At 57.3% G+C, this 17341-nt stretch overlaps 2 protein-coding genes and 1 long non-coding RNA gene across 3 annotated transcripts in view; 2 read left to right on the top strand and 1 right to left on the bottom strand.

Moving 5' to 3' along the window:
- Window positions 1-7179: 7179 nt before the first annotated feature.
- LOC118008773 lies at window positions 7180-7948 on the bottom strand. The gene is made up of 2 exons (XR_004678745.1): window positions 7860-7948; window positions 7180-7421 (listed from the first exon to the last, which is right to left on the bottom strand). It is a non-coding gene; the product is annotated as an uncharacterized LOC118008773 (long non-coding RNA).
- A 382-nt stretch (window positions 7949-8330) lies between these two features.
- Window positions 8331-11505, top strand: HOXC9 (homeobox C9). Its single transcript, XM_035002500.1, has 2 exons — window positions 8331-8888; window positions 10597-11505. Exons 1-2 carry the CDS (start codon window positions 8351-8353, stop codon window positions 10839-10841), a joined length of 783 nt encoding a protein of 260 aa, XP_034858391.1. The 5' UTR covers window positions 8331-8350; the 3' UTR covers window positions 10842-11505.
- A 1471-nt stretch (window positions 11506-12976) lies between these two features.
- Window positions 12977-17341, top strand: part of HOXC6 (homeobox C6) — a 25959-nt gene continuing 21594 nt past the window's right edge. The window contains exon 1 of the mRNA XM_035002503.1: window positions 12977-13456. The gene's annotated coding sequence lies outside the window, so the exon portion shown is untranslated. The remainder of the gene's footprint in view (window positions 13457-17341) is intronic.

Below are 17341 nucleotides of genomic sequence, written 5' to 3'. Positions count from 1 at the left end.
CCCCCTCCCAGATAGGGCAAAATGGGTACAGACTGAGGAGGGCAAGCTGTGACTGGGGCCGCAGGACAAGTCTGGGGAGCCCCGCTTTATACTGTCCACTCCTCAGCCTGTCCCAATCCCTGTGACTGAGGGAGAGGAGTTTTTCCTGCAGCTATTGTTTCCTGGGCCCAGCTGATGGAGACAGACAAAGAAAGTCTAGCCAATTCCAAGGAAATTGAGGAATTTGAGTAAGAGGTGGCCTAGTGGGCCAGCTCAGTTGGGCAGCAGGGTGGGGCAGGATCAGGAGAGAGAAGAACACAGAAAGAGAAGGGAGTCTCTGGAAGGGCTAGCTTTTCTCACCTGCCAACCTCCAAAGACAAAAACCTGCCTCCAGTTGGCTGGGGCTGGAGCTTCCCCTTAGACAAGTGGAGTGCCTTGTGGGGGGGAGGGGGTTCCAAGAGTTGGGGAACTCTGAGCACCAGCTCAGCCACCTCCCCTTCCCTTTCTATAGCTCCATCCCCATGAGAAGGGCATATTTAGGGTATTAGTAGGTTAGAGGAAAGCCATCAAGTCCAAGTAGAACCCCCACCCCCACCCCCCCACACACACACCCTACTGGGAAACATCAGGGCAGGAACCTGGCTCTAGTCTCTGTGTAGCTGTCTGTGGCCCATACGCTTTGGCCTGTTGTGTCTCTGGCTATCAGGCAGCTGCTTGTCTTTGCGCTGTGTGGAGATGTCTGGGTGAACGGAGGCTGCCAGCGCTCACCATTACCATATTTTGTTGGGAAGGTTGTTGGCTGATGCCAGGGGGAGGAGGGGAGGATAATGGAGTAAAGGAGAATCTGAGCAATGTGAAACTTTGCAAAGCTTCTTCCCCCCTCCTTTCCCCACCTGGTTCCTCAATTCTGACCCTGGTTGCTAGAGAGAAGAGGCTTCTCTGCCTGCGGAGAAAAATGGGAGGGGGTCAGGGAGAATGGGGAGATACACCCCTGTTCTCAGAGAGACTGGGAAAGAGAAAGCCAAAAGGAGAAGGACAGGCTCCTGGTTCTCTTACTTTGGAATTATTATGATTATTAAAGCGTTATAAACTTTGAGACAGGGGAACAAAATTATGTCCCTGTTACAAAATATATACACAGAGTTATATATTTTCACAGTGGTCTGCTGGGGGGATATATCTAACCTTGTATATGAGTGTGGGTCTCTGTTACTCTCTGTCTTCTCCAGACTCTCTCAAATTCCCAGTATATTTTTACAAGCATACTTTGTGTATTTTTTTCTCTCTCTCTTATACAAAGAGATTTCTTTTGACCCCAAGGAGGCTAGAGGAGAAAATGGGAATAGAGCCTTTCTTCTCCCTAGCTGAGTTTGTTAGTCTGTCTTTCTGTCTCTCCCCCAGCCCTTTGTGGGAGAAAATAATCTCTTCCCTTGAAGGGAAATGCTCAAATCTCTCTATGGCTCCCGGGGAAATAGGGAGGTTTTCAGAGAGGAAGGCCAGCTGGTGCGAGGCAGGCAGGGGCTCCCCTGGTTTGGGAGCCCCTAGCAGTCTCTGAGCGTTCAAGCTGTCAGAATCACAGGGCCAGTTGGAGTGAAGGGAGTCCCAGGCAGGGGCGGGGTGTTCAGGAGTGCCTGGCTTGGAGAGAGTGTCCCTGATGGGCCGAAATTCACCAATGAACGACTTTTGCGCTTTGGGTCTCTCTCTGCCCCCATTTCCGTTTCAGTGTCGGTGGGCTTCTGGGGGGGTGGCCACAGAGCCATGAGTCTGGGGTGTCCCCCTTCCCAGATCCTGGGGAATGGGGTGAGTTCTCATCGGGCCAAGGTGAGGGGCAGTCTGGTGGCCAGAGTCCACCCCGGGGCCCTGGGACCATAGATTATGGCTAAAGCGATGGTGATTATTTATTCGCTTCGCTGGAAGGGAGTCTTTAGAAGAAACAGCGTGAAGAGGAGGGAAAAAATTATCTCTCTCGTCTGCGGATATTAAGATGGATTTTTATTTCTTAAAGGACCCTCCCCGCCGAGAGCGCATAAGCGTAAACTTAATATATGCTCCGCAGCCCAACTCCAGAAATCGCAATAAAAGTTAAAACCTCCCCTACTGGTTTTTTTTAATTATGATATGGGAAAGAGGAGCAGGATTTATAGAGCTGAACTCCTGGCGTGTGAGTGTTTAAGACTTGCGGGAGACGGAGGAAAAGGCAAGAGCTCGCCAAGGAGAGCCTTGGTCTCTGAGATAACTCGCGGGCTGCTGGGGCTCCGGCTTAGCCCGGCCGATCCTCTGTGGCCTCCCCGGGACCTCGGCTCCCCGGCTCCCCGGCACCCTCCGCCCGGGCCCACGGCCTTGCCTCGGCTCGGAGATACAGCCTTTCTCGGGAACAGGTGAAGGGCAGCGGCGGCGGGGGGCTGCGGGCTGCGGGCTGCGGGTGGGCACTGGGCTTTGTGTGGGTCCCGTGCAGGGGAGGGGGTTTGCAGTCCGGGGCAGGGTCGCGGCCCGAGGGTGGCCCGGCGGGCGCCTTGGCTACGAGGGGTGTCCGACCCGGCGCGAGGGCTCGGACAAGGTGGATTGTGTGTGGACTTTGGCCGCAGACGGAGCAGAGCGGGCTCCGGGGCGGAGGCCAGCCGCGAGGCGGGCAACCGGATGTGGAGTCTGTAGGAAGGACCTTGAGGTCTGTGTGGTGTTTGGGCTGCCGGGGGGCGGCGGCCCGGAGTGTGGAGCGCGCAGGGCGCGGGGCGCGGCGGTCCGCGTGGGCGAGGCAGCAGGCCCCGCACACCTCTGCCGCTGCAGGGCCGGGTCCTGGGCGTCTGCACGGAGGCCGGCCAGTGGTCAGAGCATGGAAAATAAACGCGGTTAAGGGTCTTTCTTTCTTTTCCACATAAGAGGTCCTTTCTTTCTCTCTCTCTCTCTTTCGGAGATACCTGGATTTGGTCCAGAACAGGTTGCCCGCGGGAGGGCCCCGCGAGCGGCAGCGCGCGAGGGAGGGAGAGAGGGAGGGAGGGCGAGAAAGAGGGAGGGAGGGAGGGAAGGAGGGCGGGCAGCGGCGGCTGCGGTGGCCGGGGCTTCCCTCCCCCGGCGGGAGGCGGCTGCCCTGCATCTGTGGCCGTGGGGAGCCGAGGAGCAGGTAACGAAGGCGCTTCCCGAGGCGGGATTGGACCAAGCCAGAGGGACCGAGTCTTCCGGGTCTCTGCCCAGCGCCCTGGAGGGGAGAGAAGGTAGGGAGATCGGCGCCCGGCCGGCCTGGCAGAGAGGCCTCGGGAATGTTGAACCTGTATTTGATTTTAGGCTCACACTCATGTTGTGAGTCTGTCTGCCTCCGGAGACGCGGTTTGCCTGCCTGTCTGTCTGTCTGAGACGTCCCAAACCCTAGGCTCTCCTTCCAAAGGCTGAAAAAATCGGGAAATTTCGTCGGAATGTGCACTTTCATTCATTGGATTCTCGGCAACTCAGCGGGGCTGGCTGCTGCGCCCCCAAGTTGGAAGGGAGCTTTCCTCCAGCTTTCTGGTTGCCGGATCCTCTGGTTCCCTCCGCCATGGGCTGAGTTTCCGGCTCCAGGTTCGCGGGTTGCCCTGAGGTTTGAGGCCAGACAGCTCCTAGTCTGGCAGGGAGGGCGGGGGAGAGACTAGCGGCTCTGGCCCCTTAATTGTACTTCGGGCCCGTATTGTCTCTCCTTTCGCCACCTCGGCTTCCTCAGTCTGGGCTCCAAAGTCACCGCAAATTTCCTTGCGACACACACACATCACACAAAGATCAGGTAACAAGGCGCCCCGAGCCATGGGGGCTTCAGGCAGAGAGCACCCCCAGTTCTGGGGCCGCTCCTCCCTCAGCCACTCCCCAGGCTGGGAGACCAGACCGGGTTGGGGGAGCCGGAAATAGCCCCGTTTGCTGCGGGGCGGGAGGGCGGGGGGCCGGCGGGAATGCAGGCCGTGGCGTTGAGAGGGCCACGTTCACAGGCCCTAGGGGTTTCACTCCTGCTGGGCTTAGGGCCCTGGCTCCTGGCGTGTAGGGATCCCGGATACCCACCTGGGGTGGGGGCAGGACGCGGTCTCCTCGCGGCGGGCCAGGAGAATTCAGTTTCTGCTTCCAGCGCAGGCCTTAGCTCGGAGGAGTTGTGTGTGGGTGTGTTTTTCCCAACAAAGAGGGATCAGGAGCGAGAAGGGGGGAAAGTAGAGGGGAACCGAGGAGGGGGCGGGGAGGGGGAGAGGGCAGCCGAGAGGTGAAATGAGCCCATTTCAGGGGGAGAAGGAAAATGAAAGCAAATGGAGCACGGCCTCCTCCGCGCGGGCGGGTGCTGACGAGCCCGGGGAGTGGGGCTCCCTGCCTGCGGGCGGCTGGGGACCGGGAAAAGCCTGTTTTAAATTTAATCCGAACTTGACGGTGTGGATTGAACCGGAGGGAATTTAAATCACTAAGAGGGAGGCGCAGGGCAAGGGGAGGGGATGACTCTAACCTGTCTGTCTCTCTGTCTGTCTGTCCTTCGCATGATGGTGCTAGCTTGGTTGTGGTCGCAGCTGTGCAGGTCTGAGGTGATGGAGTAAGGGTGCCCCTCCCCCTTAGGGGGATCTCCTGTGCCTAGTGAATTCTTCTGGGGTCGGAGGCAAGCTCTAAGAACCAGAGTGAATGCAGAGCTGCAAGCTAAAGCTGGGGTATCCCCCCCCCCCAGCCAACAGGGACTCCCTGTGTCCTCCAGTCCCTCGGGTTTGCCCCATCGGTGCTGAGGAAAATTGGAGGGCGTGCTGGGGGTTGACAGGGAGTCTGAGAATCTGGGAGGAGATGCAGCAGGAGTAGGTGAGCCTGGAAAGACAGGCCCCTCCTTATTGATGCCCCCACATCCACAGGCCGGGGTTTGGGGCTAGCCTGAAGTTCTGCTTCAGAGCCCTGACCTGCCATCCCACCTCCAAATGCAGAGATGACTGGTACAGCCCACATGCAGTTGTGGAACCCGAGGGACCTCGGCCTGGGGAACTCAGGGACGCCCAGCCCCTTCCAGCCCCCCTCCTCGGGACTGCTGCTCTCGGCAAGACCTAGGCAAACCGGGGCATCCGTGGGGAGGGGGCTGTGGGCGAGGCCTGCTTCCTGATCCACAGCTGTGTCTGGGCCTGAGTGGGGAGGGTCTGAGTTCGCGCTCTCAGGCAAAGGCGACAATCTCCCCTCAGTTTCACGGGGAATTGATGGCAGCAGGGAGCCTGGGCCGGGTGATCCGGGCTGCCCCGCTGCGGCTGCCTCTGCTGGGTGGGCAAGCAGGGTGGGCAGGCAGCTCAAGAGTTGAAAAAAAGGTAGTGGCCAAGGGGCGTAGGACAGAAAGGGGCATCTGTTTATAGCCACTATGTCTGAGGGGCTCTCCCAAATAGTAGAGACCCATAGGAAAGGGTCTTTAGGGGCGCCTTTCTTCTAGGAAAACTGAGGTTGGGGCAGATGGGCCCGGTCGACTGGCAAAGACGCAAAAGGAGGAGCGGGGCGTGAGACCTTCTCCTTCATCACGTCTTCTTTGCTCCTAGACTAGAGCGTGGCTCAGCCCCCAGACGCCTGGGTGGCTGCCTGGGCTGAGATGGGGTTCTACATCCTCCAGAGGCCTAGTGTACCCACTGCAGCAGGTCGCCCGGGAGGGGCAGGAGAGGAGGCCTCTTCCTCCTTTGTGTCCGGACAGAAGTGGCCGCCGCGCCCGGAGCCGGTCCCACGGCAAAGGCCCGGCAAGCCAGCGGACTGCACAATGCCACGGCTGCTCCCAGCTCGCGCCCTGCCCCGTCCCGCCTGCCTATCGCCGCCCTTCCTCCCTCTCGCTCGCTGCACGCCTTCGTCTCCCTGCTCTCCCATCTCTTTTCATCTTGCCCCCCCTTTCCTTTAATTCTCCCCTCTCCTTTTTTTTTTTTAATCTCAATCCTCCATTTTCTTCTCTCTTTCCCTCCTTCCTTCCTCTCCTTGGGCCTGGCGCCGTGTTTCAGTTGTTACGTTTCAGGCTCAGTCTCTCTCAGGCTCTGTCCCCTGATGTCCTCTAGGTCTCTGTCTGGTCCCGGGCCCGCTGAAGGCTACACGTCTCTGCTCAGTGCTGCCAGCAGCCGCCCAAGAGCCGGGCAGGGTCCCCAGCCGCCAGGGCTGGGGGAGGTGCTGACGGTGCTGGGGATTTGGAGAAAGCCTCGGTTCCCTCCTGTCTTTTCCTTGAACTAGTGAGGGAGAATGTTTGATTGACAGCTAACCCGACTCCATCAAGGCCAAAGAGATATTCTGTTTCTTGCTATAATTTGGATTTCCCACACCAGTCCAGTCCGGGGGAGCGGAAGACAATCAGAGCTGAGGGCGAGGAGGCTGAGGCCCCGGGTTGTCTATCCCCAGCCAGGCACTTCTCACACACCCTCCGTGGGTCGAAATCCCAGCCCCGCTAGACCGAAAAGGAAAGAACCGGAGAGGGGGAGGAGCAGGGACTGGGGAGGGGACTTGGAAAGCTGGGGTCAGTGCTGCGAGCTGCAGATCTACCCTCCCCCCCAACTTTCCCCCCCCCCCCCATAACACACATGCTACACTCTCTGGGACACCTCTCTCTAGCCCTCCTCCACCCTAGAGGAGAAAGGTCGACAGAGATGCAGGAGAAAACCATCCTCCACCCCGGCCCCCAGCGTTTGGTCCCCTCCTGGGGACAGGAGTGGGAAAGAAGGGCAGGCGTCTCCCGTCTGGGAATCCTTGTCCTTCCCTGCTGCCTCATAACCTGTGTCTCAGCCTCAGCTCCTGCCTATTTCCCATAGCACAAACTGGGACTCTCCTCTTCTGACCCTGAAATTGCACCCCTCCTTCAAACTCACTCTGTCTTCCCTAGGGTGCATCATGTCTCTGGGGGATGTCACCTGCCCTTCTCGCTACCCCCCAGCCAACCTCCCTGCCCCCCTTTCTTGCACCCACACTGAGAATTTCCTGCTTGCCAAAAGCCCACCTTTACTAAACCACCATGGGGCAGTCTGATGGAAAGCAGAGGGCTGGGCGACAAACCCCAAATTCAAGGAAGAGGGTAGCAACAAACTTATTGGGGGGAGGAATCGAAGTTGTCTGATCTTCCCCACAATCACACTGCCCCCTCCAGAATTCCTGCGTCCGACCCCAAAGAAATTGCTTTCTCCCATCCCTCCTGCTTTCTCCCATCCCTCCGTTGCTTTTTTTCCCGTTCCAAAAACAGCCTACAATTTTATTTAATGAAAGACACATTTATGAACAATCAAATGATCCTCATAAAAATTTTATTGAAGGACGTAAAAACAAGCTACTTGCCCACGACCGAGGTCGCTCTCTCTCGCCTTGCCCGGTCTCACCCTGGCTCTCTGCAGACAGAGTCCTGGAGTGACTTCTTTGGGGGGGGGGCAGGGTGTCGCAGAGATGGAGTTGGGGGCAAAGGAGGGTGAGCAGGAAGACAGGATGGGGACGCCCCACTTAACTTGTGCTGATCTCTCCTCCACTTCTTCAAGCTGGCAAAGAAGGATAAATAGATATAGACAATAAATTTAAAATAAAGGAGCTTGCATATCTGTGCCAAAGCAAAGAGAGGACTTCTGATGATAAAGGTGTATGAGGTCCCGAGGTCCTCCCCCTCCCACACGCAGACCACCTTCCCCAAGCTGCCCTACCCCAGATTTGGGGGGCTGAGTTGGCCAGTGGCAGAAGGACGCTCCCCTTTCCCTCCTTCCCTCCCTCCCTCCACCCCAGCTTCCCCAGTCCCCTCCCACACCCTCCCTCCCTCGCTGCTGCTGCTCCTGAAAGAAATACATACATATACACTATTTAAAAACGCATTTTTAAAAGCCACGTTCCGAACTGACAATCGCTGATCTCGGCTCGCGCAGAGACTGCGGGAGCGTCGGGGCCGACAGAGACGGATTACGTCAAGAAATAGTTCCTCCACCTACCTCGGCCGGCCTCTCCGCCCCTGCGGGGCTCCCGCGCCCAGCTCGACCCTGGGGGTCCGGGAACCCTGGCTTCGGGGACTGGCATTTTCACCCCATTAAAAAATCCTCCAGGGTGGGGGGCGGTGCGAGAGGCCATCTGCTTATGGGTGGACGTGGGCAAGGGGGTGCTCTGATGAGATACGAGTTGTCCTGAGGGGGTGGCCGGTGCCTGGGGTCCCGAGTTCCGGACCCCCAGGAAAACATAGGTCGCGGGGATCAGCAGAGAGAAGGGGGTGGGAGAAGGGGGAAAAAAAAAAAGCAAGGAAAAAAAGCCCCTGCGCATTGATCCGCGCCGTATTTTTGGGTAAATACGATCACGTGGGGGCCGGGGAGCCAATGAGCTGCGGGGAAAAGGCTGGAAAAATAATTACCTGCCTTGATTGTTCTGTGAGCAGATAAAAAGTACATATACAGTTCATACAATAATCTTATGTATGTAAAACCCTGTTACGATGTCGGCGACGGGGCCCATCAGTAACTATTACGTGGACTCGCTCATCTCTCACGACAATGAAGACCTCCTAGCGTCCAGGTTTCCGGCCACGGGGGCTCACCCCGCCGCCGCCAGACCCAGCGGTTTGGTGCCGGACTGTAGCGATTTTCCGTCCTGTAGCTTCGCGCCCAAGCCGGCAGTGTTCAGCACGTCGTGGGCGCCCGTGCCCTCGCAGTCGTCCGTGGTGTACCACCCGTACGGCCCCCAGCCCCACCTCGGCGCCGACACGCGCTACATGCGGACTTGGCTCGAGCCGCTGTCCGGCGCCGTCTCCTTCCCCAGCTTCCCGGCCGGGGGCCGTCACTACGCCCTCAAGCCGGACGCCTACCCCGGGCGCCGCGCCGACTGCGGCCCGGGCGACGGCCGCAGCTACCCGGACTACATGTACGGCTCGCCCGGGGAGCTGCGCGACCGCGCCCCGCAGACCCTGCCCTCGCCCGAGGCGGACGCGCTGGCCGGCAGCAAGCACAAAGAGGAGAAGGCCGACCTGGACCCCAGTAAGTTGGGAGCAATTTTCCTTTACAACCGGCGCGGGAGGGGAGGGGAGGCCGGGCGGGGGGAGCCAGATTACAGCCCCTCGGAGCAGCGCAGGGAGCGCGGGAGAGGGGCGAGGGCGAGGGGGCGAGGACTCAATAAAAGCGAATTACCTTGGGGAGCTTTCAGGGGCAGGAAGGTCTGAGAAGGGAGCCCGGGGAGCCAGGTTGGGAGAGGGCTGAGGGGGGCTCCTCTCGCTGGAGCTGGCTTTGACGAGAGACCCCCCACCCCACCCCCAGCCCAGGCTTTTTGGCTCAGTCGCTACTTTCCAAGAAATGCAGACAGGGCCAGGGGATGGGGTGGGGGGTGAGGTTCATTTTATGGTTTGAGGTGGGACTGGAGGAGAGATGAGGAGGACACTGGGGACAGAGAGGAAATACCCCAGGGAGAAAAATCACCCCTACCTCCCAGCCAGCATGGGGGTTCTTACCCCACCAGGGATTCATTAAACAGAAGGTGCATGGACTTCTTCTCCCCCCAGGAGCACTGGGTGAGAGGTCTGGGGGATTTCACAGCCTGGGAACTTGGAGAAATCAGGACTTGCAGAGTTGGGGAAGAGAAGTGGAGTCCCAGTCTCCTTAAACTTGAGAGCCTTCTTCTGAGGGTCTGCAGGAAAGAGGGTTGAGAACTGGGCTCAGGGATGAGGAATGGGGGGGAGCATCTCCCCCAGATTAGAGAATTATACACACACACACACACACACACTCCCATCAAGGAGACTGGAGCCTTCTGAGTATTGCACAGAAGGGCAGGAGTAGGTGGGGCTGGGGGGGCAGGTGGGAGCTGCTGGGCCAGAGAAAGGGGAAAGAAGGGGAAACAGCAGGGGAGGGGGTGCAGCCCCTGGGTGTGAGGAAGTGTCTGGGGGAGTCCCAGGAGGGGGCTGCAGGAAATCCTTTCCTCCAGCCCCATAAGGGGCCAGGGCCTAATTATACCCCTCTGAAGGCTTCCCTCCTTGCCCTCAGCTACTCCCATAAACCTGAAATTGGAGGCTTGGCTCCTGCAGAGCCTGTCCTGGGGCTGGCAGGAGGAGGGCACTGGAAGCCTAACAGGGAAGCTAAGATATGGGGGAGCCTGTCCCAAGGCCAGTAGGTCTCTGGGGAGAGGAGAAAGGCTTTCCCCATTCTAGCATCACTCTGAGAATTCGCTTCAGCAGGGTTGAACTCCGAGAGCGGAGCCGGGCGCTGAAGAGGGTAGTGAGGGGCTTAGGGACTCTCAGGGTCAGGAAACAGAACTGCTGAAATTTCAGGACTTGGTCGTGGGCTGGGAGGATGGGAGGGGGCAGAGGAGGAGGGAAGTGGGGAGGAGAGAGACCTCGCTATAAAAATAAAAAACAAGAGAGAGAAGCGTTTATGGGCCTATGAAACGGTTGGGAATTTGGACTTTTTATGAGCATATTCTCGAATTACTACTCTTGAAGCTGAGGACCAGACTGGAGGGGCTTTGATAGCTTTGATTTCCTATAGTTTTAGGTGCTAGAAATTGAAGAGGGGGGATGGTGGGGAGGGGGCAGAATGCAAAAGGAGTCAGGGAGAAAATTCCCCAAGCAAAACGTGTCCAAATTCAGGTTCAATTATTGCATTTGGGGAGCCTGGCTAAGTCTGGGGGTAGGGTGGCAGGGCTCCTGGGCTAGAAAGGGGCTCCACTGACCCCTGCCTGTGTTTGGCCCTCCAGGCAACCCCGTGGCCAACTGGATTCACGCCCGCTCCACGAGGAAGAAGCGCTGCCCCTACACCAAGTACCAGACGCTGGAACTGGAGAAGGAGTTTCTCTTCAATATGTATTTAACCAGGGACCGTCGGTACGAGGTGGCCCGGGTTCTCAACCTCACCGAGCGGCAGGTCAAAATCTGGTTTCAGAACCGGAGGATGAAGATGAAAAAGATGAATAAAGAGAAAACCGACAAGGAGCAATCCTAAACCCTGCCCCAGCCTGCTGCCTCGGCACAGCCAAGGGAAAAACAAAAAGCCCCACAAAAATACCCCAACCCAGGCGGGAGAGAGCACGAAAAGAAAAGGAAAGAGCAAGATAGAGAAAAGCCAATCAGCTTAAAAGGAAAAAAAAAAAAAAAAGGAAGGGGGAAAAGGAAAACTCTTGCGATTTGGGAGGGTTCAGTGTTGAGAAATTGGTGTTTTAGAATTAGTTCTACCCAGCGAGGAGCAGGAGGCGGGGAGAGAATCCGCTTTCTCTTCTCCCAGCGCAACTGAAATAAATAACACACACAAATGTGATTTTTTCCCTCCTTTCTTCAGAGAAGCCAGTACTTGAATCGCTATATCTCTATTTTGTTTCTGTATCGTATTTGGTCCGGGCCATCCCTCCCCAGGCCTGGAGTGCTCTGCGTGCAGATTTTGTACAAAAAAAGACACCCACACCCACACAATAACAATTCCCAGCCCAGGAGCCGAGGGGCGAGGGCCCGGACCGTGCCGCAGGCTGGGTCGGGCGCGCAGGCCGGCACCTCGGGCTTGTACATAGCGGTGTTTCTCCTCATCCCCAGCGTCCGTCCTGTAACGTGCTTCTGTTTGTTATGGTTAGAACAGCTCTGTGTTAATATATCGAAGTCACTTAAAAAACCAGAAACCCAACCGCATCCAGTTCTCGTTATTTCTCCTCCCTGTGGCTCGCTCCCAGGCTGCTGTTGTGGAGGAGGCAAGTGTTCAGTTCCTTTGGGGCAAGCCAGAGCCAGGGAAGGGGCTCCCTCTACCTCGGAAGGGCAAGTGCCTGCCGCTGCTCCCCACGCAGGGTGGGGTGGGCGTGAGGGCCCCAGGGCTGGAGTGGAGGCTGCTGAGGCCCGGCCCAGCTTGTGCCTGCCCCGCCGGCTGCCTGTGAGTTTCCTGGTAGCTCGAAGGAGTCCAGGGGGTGGGGGGTGGGGGCATGGCATGAATGGTTTTCCCTGGCTGTAATTAATTGTAATAATTTATGAGTACACGAGATCGGAGGGAAGAGATAGGTGAAGATGAAAGTTGGGTGCTGGGTGAGGGCCCGGGCTGGATACTTGCCTGCCTGCATTGGTGCTTCGAGGGATGGCTGGGAGGGAGGGAGGGTGTGCGGTGAGCGGTGAACGGTGAGGGAGAAGGCTGAGCAGGCCTCAGGGAGCAGAAGAGGCACTGGGGACTGCGTTGAGAGTCAAAGAAGGGAGAGAGAGAGAGGAGGGAGAGGGAGGGAGAGAGGGAGAGAAGGAAGGAGGGAGAGAGGAAGTAGGGAGGGAAGGAAGGAAGGGAGAGAAGGAGGAAGGAGAAAGATGGCAAAACCAATACAATCTGAATTAGATTTTGTTTCAACTTCTCAATGCATTCTCAGCTTCTCTCTCTCTCTCTCTCCCTCTCCTAGATCTCTTTCCTTCTCAGTCTCTCTCTCTCTCTCTCTCTGGTGGTTAGTTTGAATGTTGATTTGGGGGTAATAGGGTTATGCTGAGTGGCTGCAGCGTTTCTGGGGGATGACATGGCCAAGGCCTAAGGAAGCTGGTCAGGGATTAGCCTGGAGGGGGTGTTCCCTGATGGTGGTGGGACCCCAGGCATAAGAGTAGAGGCCCATATGTACAACAGCCCATTGGGGCTGGTCAGTGGCACTGCACCCCAGAGCGCCTTCCCCAGCGCCGGCAGTTTTCATCTGCTAATCAGAAGCAGACACAAGCTGCTGGGTATGCCTCGGCCCCGGTGCCCCCTTTCTCGGAAATCCCCCAATCTGGAAACTATTAAACTCAGACCACTTGAAATATAGCGCTTTAATATCTCAGGCTGCCCATTCTGGCGAGGGTGCAGGGTGTTGTTCTGAGTACTTGGGGAATACCACCATAAAAGAAAATCATTGGGGATCCCAGTCCTTCTGCAGCTTCCTCCATCGCATGGCCTTACAGGATTGGTGAGGCACTTGGAGGGACCAGCCCCTTCCCCATCATTTGAATCTCCTACCCCCTCCTTCCATTCAACACTCCAATTTCGGGGACTGGAGGAAGGTGGGAAGGCACAAACATTTTGTTTCGATGATATTTTGAGGGGGGCAATCAAAAGTCGCAAACACTGGTTTTCCCAGTGGCTGAAGCACCCTCTCCTCTTTTCCCACTGAAGAGAGCGCCTCCCTAATTCCAGAACCAGTTGTTTCCTTGCTCCTTTTGAATGGTGCTTTGCCTGTAGTTTATCCTCTTTTCTCAATCCTCACTCCCCTCTTTGGCCATTTCGCTGTTCTGGGACCCTGGCCTCAGTTTCGCTCCGGGCAGAGGCCAGGGCACCCGTGTCCCTGGGTCCTGACTGCCAGTCCTGACTGCGGGGACTCAGGCTTTTCTCCCAGACCAGGCTCCGCCGCGTTTCCGGGCCTCCACCCCGCCCCTGCTCCAAGGCCCTGTCGCCTCCCCTCGTCCGTCAGCGCGGCCTGCTTCCTGCAGCCCGCCGGAGAGCGGCCTTACTCCGGACAGGAAGGAGGGCCGCAGGGCTCGGGCTCGGGGCTCCGAGGGCCCTGGCGAGAGCATGGGATCCAGAGCAGGCCCACCCGGCCCAGCCCACTGTTCAGTTCCAGCTCAGCCTCCAGCCTGCAGGTCAGGATTGGATTCAGTTTTTTTTATTTATTACAATTTGTGAATTAAAACCATAACACAACACACATCTAGAAAGAAACGAAAGCTGGGGGTGGGGTGGGGGGAAAGAGGGGCTAGCAAACGCCCTCCTGCCCTAATCTTCCCCTCCCACCTCTCCTTTGCTCCTTTGTCAGAATCACAAAACCCTAAAGGTTGTTCCACTTGGGAAGGCAGCGGATAGGTACATTTCCGCAGCCCCGAAATGCCACTTTTATGGCGTTGTTTGTCTCCCTGCGCTGGATTCTGAATGGGGCCGAACAAAACAGCAGCGCGGAGCTGGCTAGACGTCTGGGCTTAATTGTTTTATGGTTTAAATAAGGTGGACACTCTTTCCTTTGAAATCGGATTATAGGAATGTTTTGTCTATGGCCCACGGAGAACAGGACCTCACTGGCTGGGAGGGAGAGGTGGAGAGAGCGCGCGCATGAGAGAGAGAGAGAGAGAGGGAGAGGGGTGGGCTACAAACCAGGGGGCAAACAGTCGGGAGAAGTCAGCGTCCCACCCCAAAGTCCTGCAGGCGGCGGCGGAATAGGCGGTGCGGAGCCAGCGGCAGGGTAAGAGGAGCGAGGAGTTTAGGGTGCGCGCCGCGGGCAGGAGGTCGCGGGAGCCTCGGAGCGTGCATCTGCGTGAGCGGAGATGTTCCGAGCCCAGAAATGCGCCTGAACAGGGGGGAGATCGCGGCAGGTCCTTTGCACAGTGTCTCTTAATGCGGGGAGGGAGGGTGAGAAAAAGAAAATAGTGTGAAACCTTTGAGAAGGTTTATTTGGAGAGCTTGGAAAACAAAAGGACAGCGGCCCCGGGGGAACTTCCTTCCAGGGACCCCTCTCTCTCGCACCCATTTGGAAACTCCTTCCTCTCACTTCCCACCTTTGGGCCAAGGCTGGGACCTGCTTGCTCTATCTGTTGGCTTTTTCCCGGCCGGACTGCATTGGAGCAAGTGGACGCGAGGTGGCGCTGTTGCTCAATGTTAGAGGCGGCGGCGGTGCCCCTGGCCGGCCTGGCGGTACTGACATTTGAGGCCCGGCCCGGAGGAGCAGCGGGGAGAAGGCCCCGCGCCCCGGCCCCAGCCCGGCCGCACTGGCTCTGAGCAAATCAATCCTCTCACCTGCGAGGTGTAAATAAATCGCGAGTGGCGGCGGGAGATGGGCCCTCGCTCTGGCAGCAGGCTCGAGAGGCTCAGGAGGGCGGGCGTCGAAAATAATCGCTTTGCGAAGGAGATAAGCACCAAGCAGGCAGCGCGTAATTAACACAAAAAGGCAGAATGACCCGGACAAACGAACATAAATCCGTGGTACCTAGGAGGGCGGAGCAGGCCTCGGGGCGAGGGGCAGAGACGCCCCAGCGAGGATGACTGCTTGCGGTTCCTTTATTTCCAAGCTCCGGGAGCGAAATCAACCAGATACGTGTAAAAGGAAAAAAGGCGATCAAATGAAAAAAAGAAAGAAAGAAAGAAGGAAAGAAAAAGCGAGGGACCCCCAAAAGGGGAAATCGAGTCCAGCCAGGGGTTTCAGGACTGGTGGGCTCTCAGAGCAGACGGTGGTGGCGGCACACTCTGGACGGTCGCATTCCAAGACACAAAGGCCTGGAAGAATAGCTCTGTGGCAGGGTTTTCGCTGGACCATAAAATGTCGAGATATCCCCCCACCCTCTAAAAGATAAGGCACAGGCCCCAGAGCGGATCTGGCCTGCTGAGCCTCCTCTTTCCAGGCAGGGAAGGGAAAATATTTATGACAGTCCCCAGTGACCCAGATGCTGGGAACCCAGAGCCCATCTCGTTCAGCTTGGTACTCTGAGCAGAGCAGGCTCAGACAAGGCAGGGCTGAAACCAAGGCTGGAGCTTGCTCTGGTAGTGGAGGAGACCCCTGTCATGCCCCCCACTGTCCTGGACCCTAGGGAGGCCTGCAGCCCTGGCACAGTCCTCTTCTGATCCTCCCCTCGTGCTGCTCCAGGGCCAGAGTTCTGGACATTGCAGAGTTTGGGCAGTCCTTAATTCAGGTGGAGGTGGGTTCCTCCATATTCAGGGATCCTGGAAGTGTCCTTTGCTGGGGCACCAGTGACTCTTCTTTGGGAATTGGCTGAGAGTGGCCATCTTCCCAGCAATTATTTAGATAATAGAGGGACTGGGAGGAGGGTGTTATTCTACACCATCCTTTCCTGCACTACCATTCCCTCATCCATCCCCAGAGCTGGGCTCTGGCTGAGGAAGAAAACGATCTGGTTTTCTAACAGCCTCCTTCCTCATCCAACCCTGAAACCCCAGGATGTGGAAAGAAAATAGGTAGCAAAATTTTTTCATGATGCAAACAGCTAAAGAGGCACGTGTGTTTGTCAGGTATCAGTCCCCTGTGTGCCCGGGGTTCACAGTGTCTGTGAGGTGACAGGGATGCTTCCGGGCATGCATGATGGTTGAGGGAGCGTGCATTCATGTGATGTGTTTCAGGGTGGGAGGTGGCACATCCAGGATGTGTGTATCCCAGGTGTGCCCCACTATTGCCCTGTGTACAACAACCTCACACACCGCGGAAGGGGAGGACTGGAAAAATCCTTCTAATTCCTCTTCCTCATTCGTATGCACACAGCACACGTATTCACAGCTCTCTCACTTTCTCCCTTTTCTCTCTGTCTCTGTTCAGCCCCACATAACTGTACACACTTATGGCCAGAGAAGGGTACTGATGGACTAAGGTTCTTTTATCCATTAGAATTACCTTGAATTTACCTAGTCTTGGGGATAGAGGAGGAACCCCCTAGAGAAACTGTGGGTAAATATTTAAAGAGGGTCTGTTGACAGTTGCCATCCACATCCTGGCCTGGGCAGCCTGCCTGGGGAAGTAGGGGGTGCAATGAAGCCAGGGGGCCCTCCAGGCTGAGCTGGCATTTCCTATAGGGCTTGAGTATGTGGGGACAAGTAAGAGGCCTGCTCCAGTCCCCTCCAACCCAGATACAAATAGTCTCCCGAGAAGAAACATCCTGGATCAGCCCAGCCGGAAACCAGGGACCCGCCAGCTGCCCTCTGCTCTGTCCCCATAAACTGCTTGGCTTTCAGAGCCCCCAGCCAAGCTGCAGGGCAGCCCCGCCTGGGTATGTGGAGTGCGCCCCACCTCCAGCCCTCTCCTCTACCCACAGCAGGCGGCCAAGAGAATCTTGGGGATGGGGGAAGATGGGGCAGCTTCCCACCCTGAGGAGGGGCAGGAGACGTGGAGGGTTGGGATGCCTGAGGTATTTGGGGATATGCTGTGCTGACATGCTTGCCCCTTCTGAGTCCCAGGCTTAAGGACGCCCTGGGGAGCCCATCTTTTGGGTTAGGGGACCTGCTCTCTTGCTGGCATTCAACCGCCTGGGGGGAGGGTCTTATACCTGTTGAGGTAACCTGAGTTGACCTGCTGGCTCAGGTGTCTCTGTCTGAGAGGAAGGGAAGGGGAAGAGGGGAGAGGCACCTTCAAATCTGAATGCGCACCTTGGAGAAGCTGGCCCCAACCGTTAGCTGGGGCTGGCTCACCGCCCCCCCCCCCACCACACACACACATATACCACACCCCCTCCCTCCCCCTCCCTCTCCTCCCCTTCCTCCAGGTCCCCCCAGCCTTGAACCCCTCAACCCCCCGCCATCCCTCCTTCTCTCTCTCTCTCTCTCTCCCTCTCTCTCCTCTCTCTCTCTCTCTCTCTCTCTCTCTCTCTCTCTCTCTCTCGCCTGTCTTCATGTCGTGGATTGATGAACGCGAATCGCGTGTAAGCGCCGCCACCGCCGGGAGTCTGAGGAATTCGCCTGGGCTGTTAAAGGAAAGAGCTAAGTGCGAGAGCGCGAGCTCTACCTACCGACCGTGAAGAGAGCCGCCGCCGCCGCCG

The sequence above is a fragment of the Mirounga leonina genome, unplaced genomic scaffold, assembly GCF_011800145.1.
Source record: "Mirounga leonina isolate KUSES-001 unplaced genomic scaffold, KU_Mleo_1.0 Mir_126, whole genome shotgun sequence".
Lineage (NCBI taxonomy): Eukaryota > Metazoa > Chordata > Mammalia > Carnivora > Phocidae > Mirounga > Mirounga leonina.
This window is presented reverse-complemented; position numbering and strand designations above follow the sequence as displayed.

What these genes read in the sequence shown, in the direction of transcription:
- HOXC9 (XM_035002500.1), top strand. Translation starts at nt 8,351, where the DNA reads ATGTCGGCGACGGGGCCCATCAGTAACTATTACGTGGACTCGCTCATC. An exon ending in GAAGGCCGACCTGGACCCCA is followed by an intron (nt 8,889 to 10,596) that starts GTAAGTTGGGAG and finishes TTGGCCCTCCAG; the next exon opens with GCAACCCCGTGGCCAACTGG.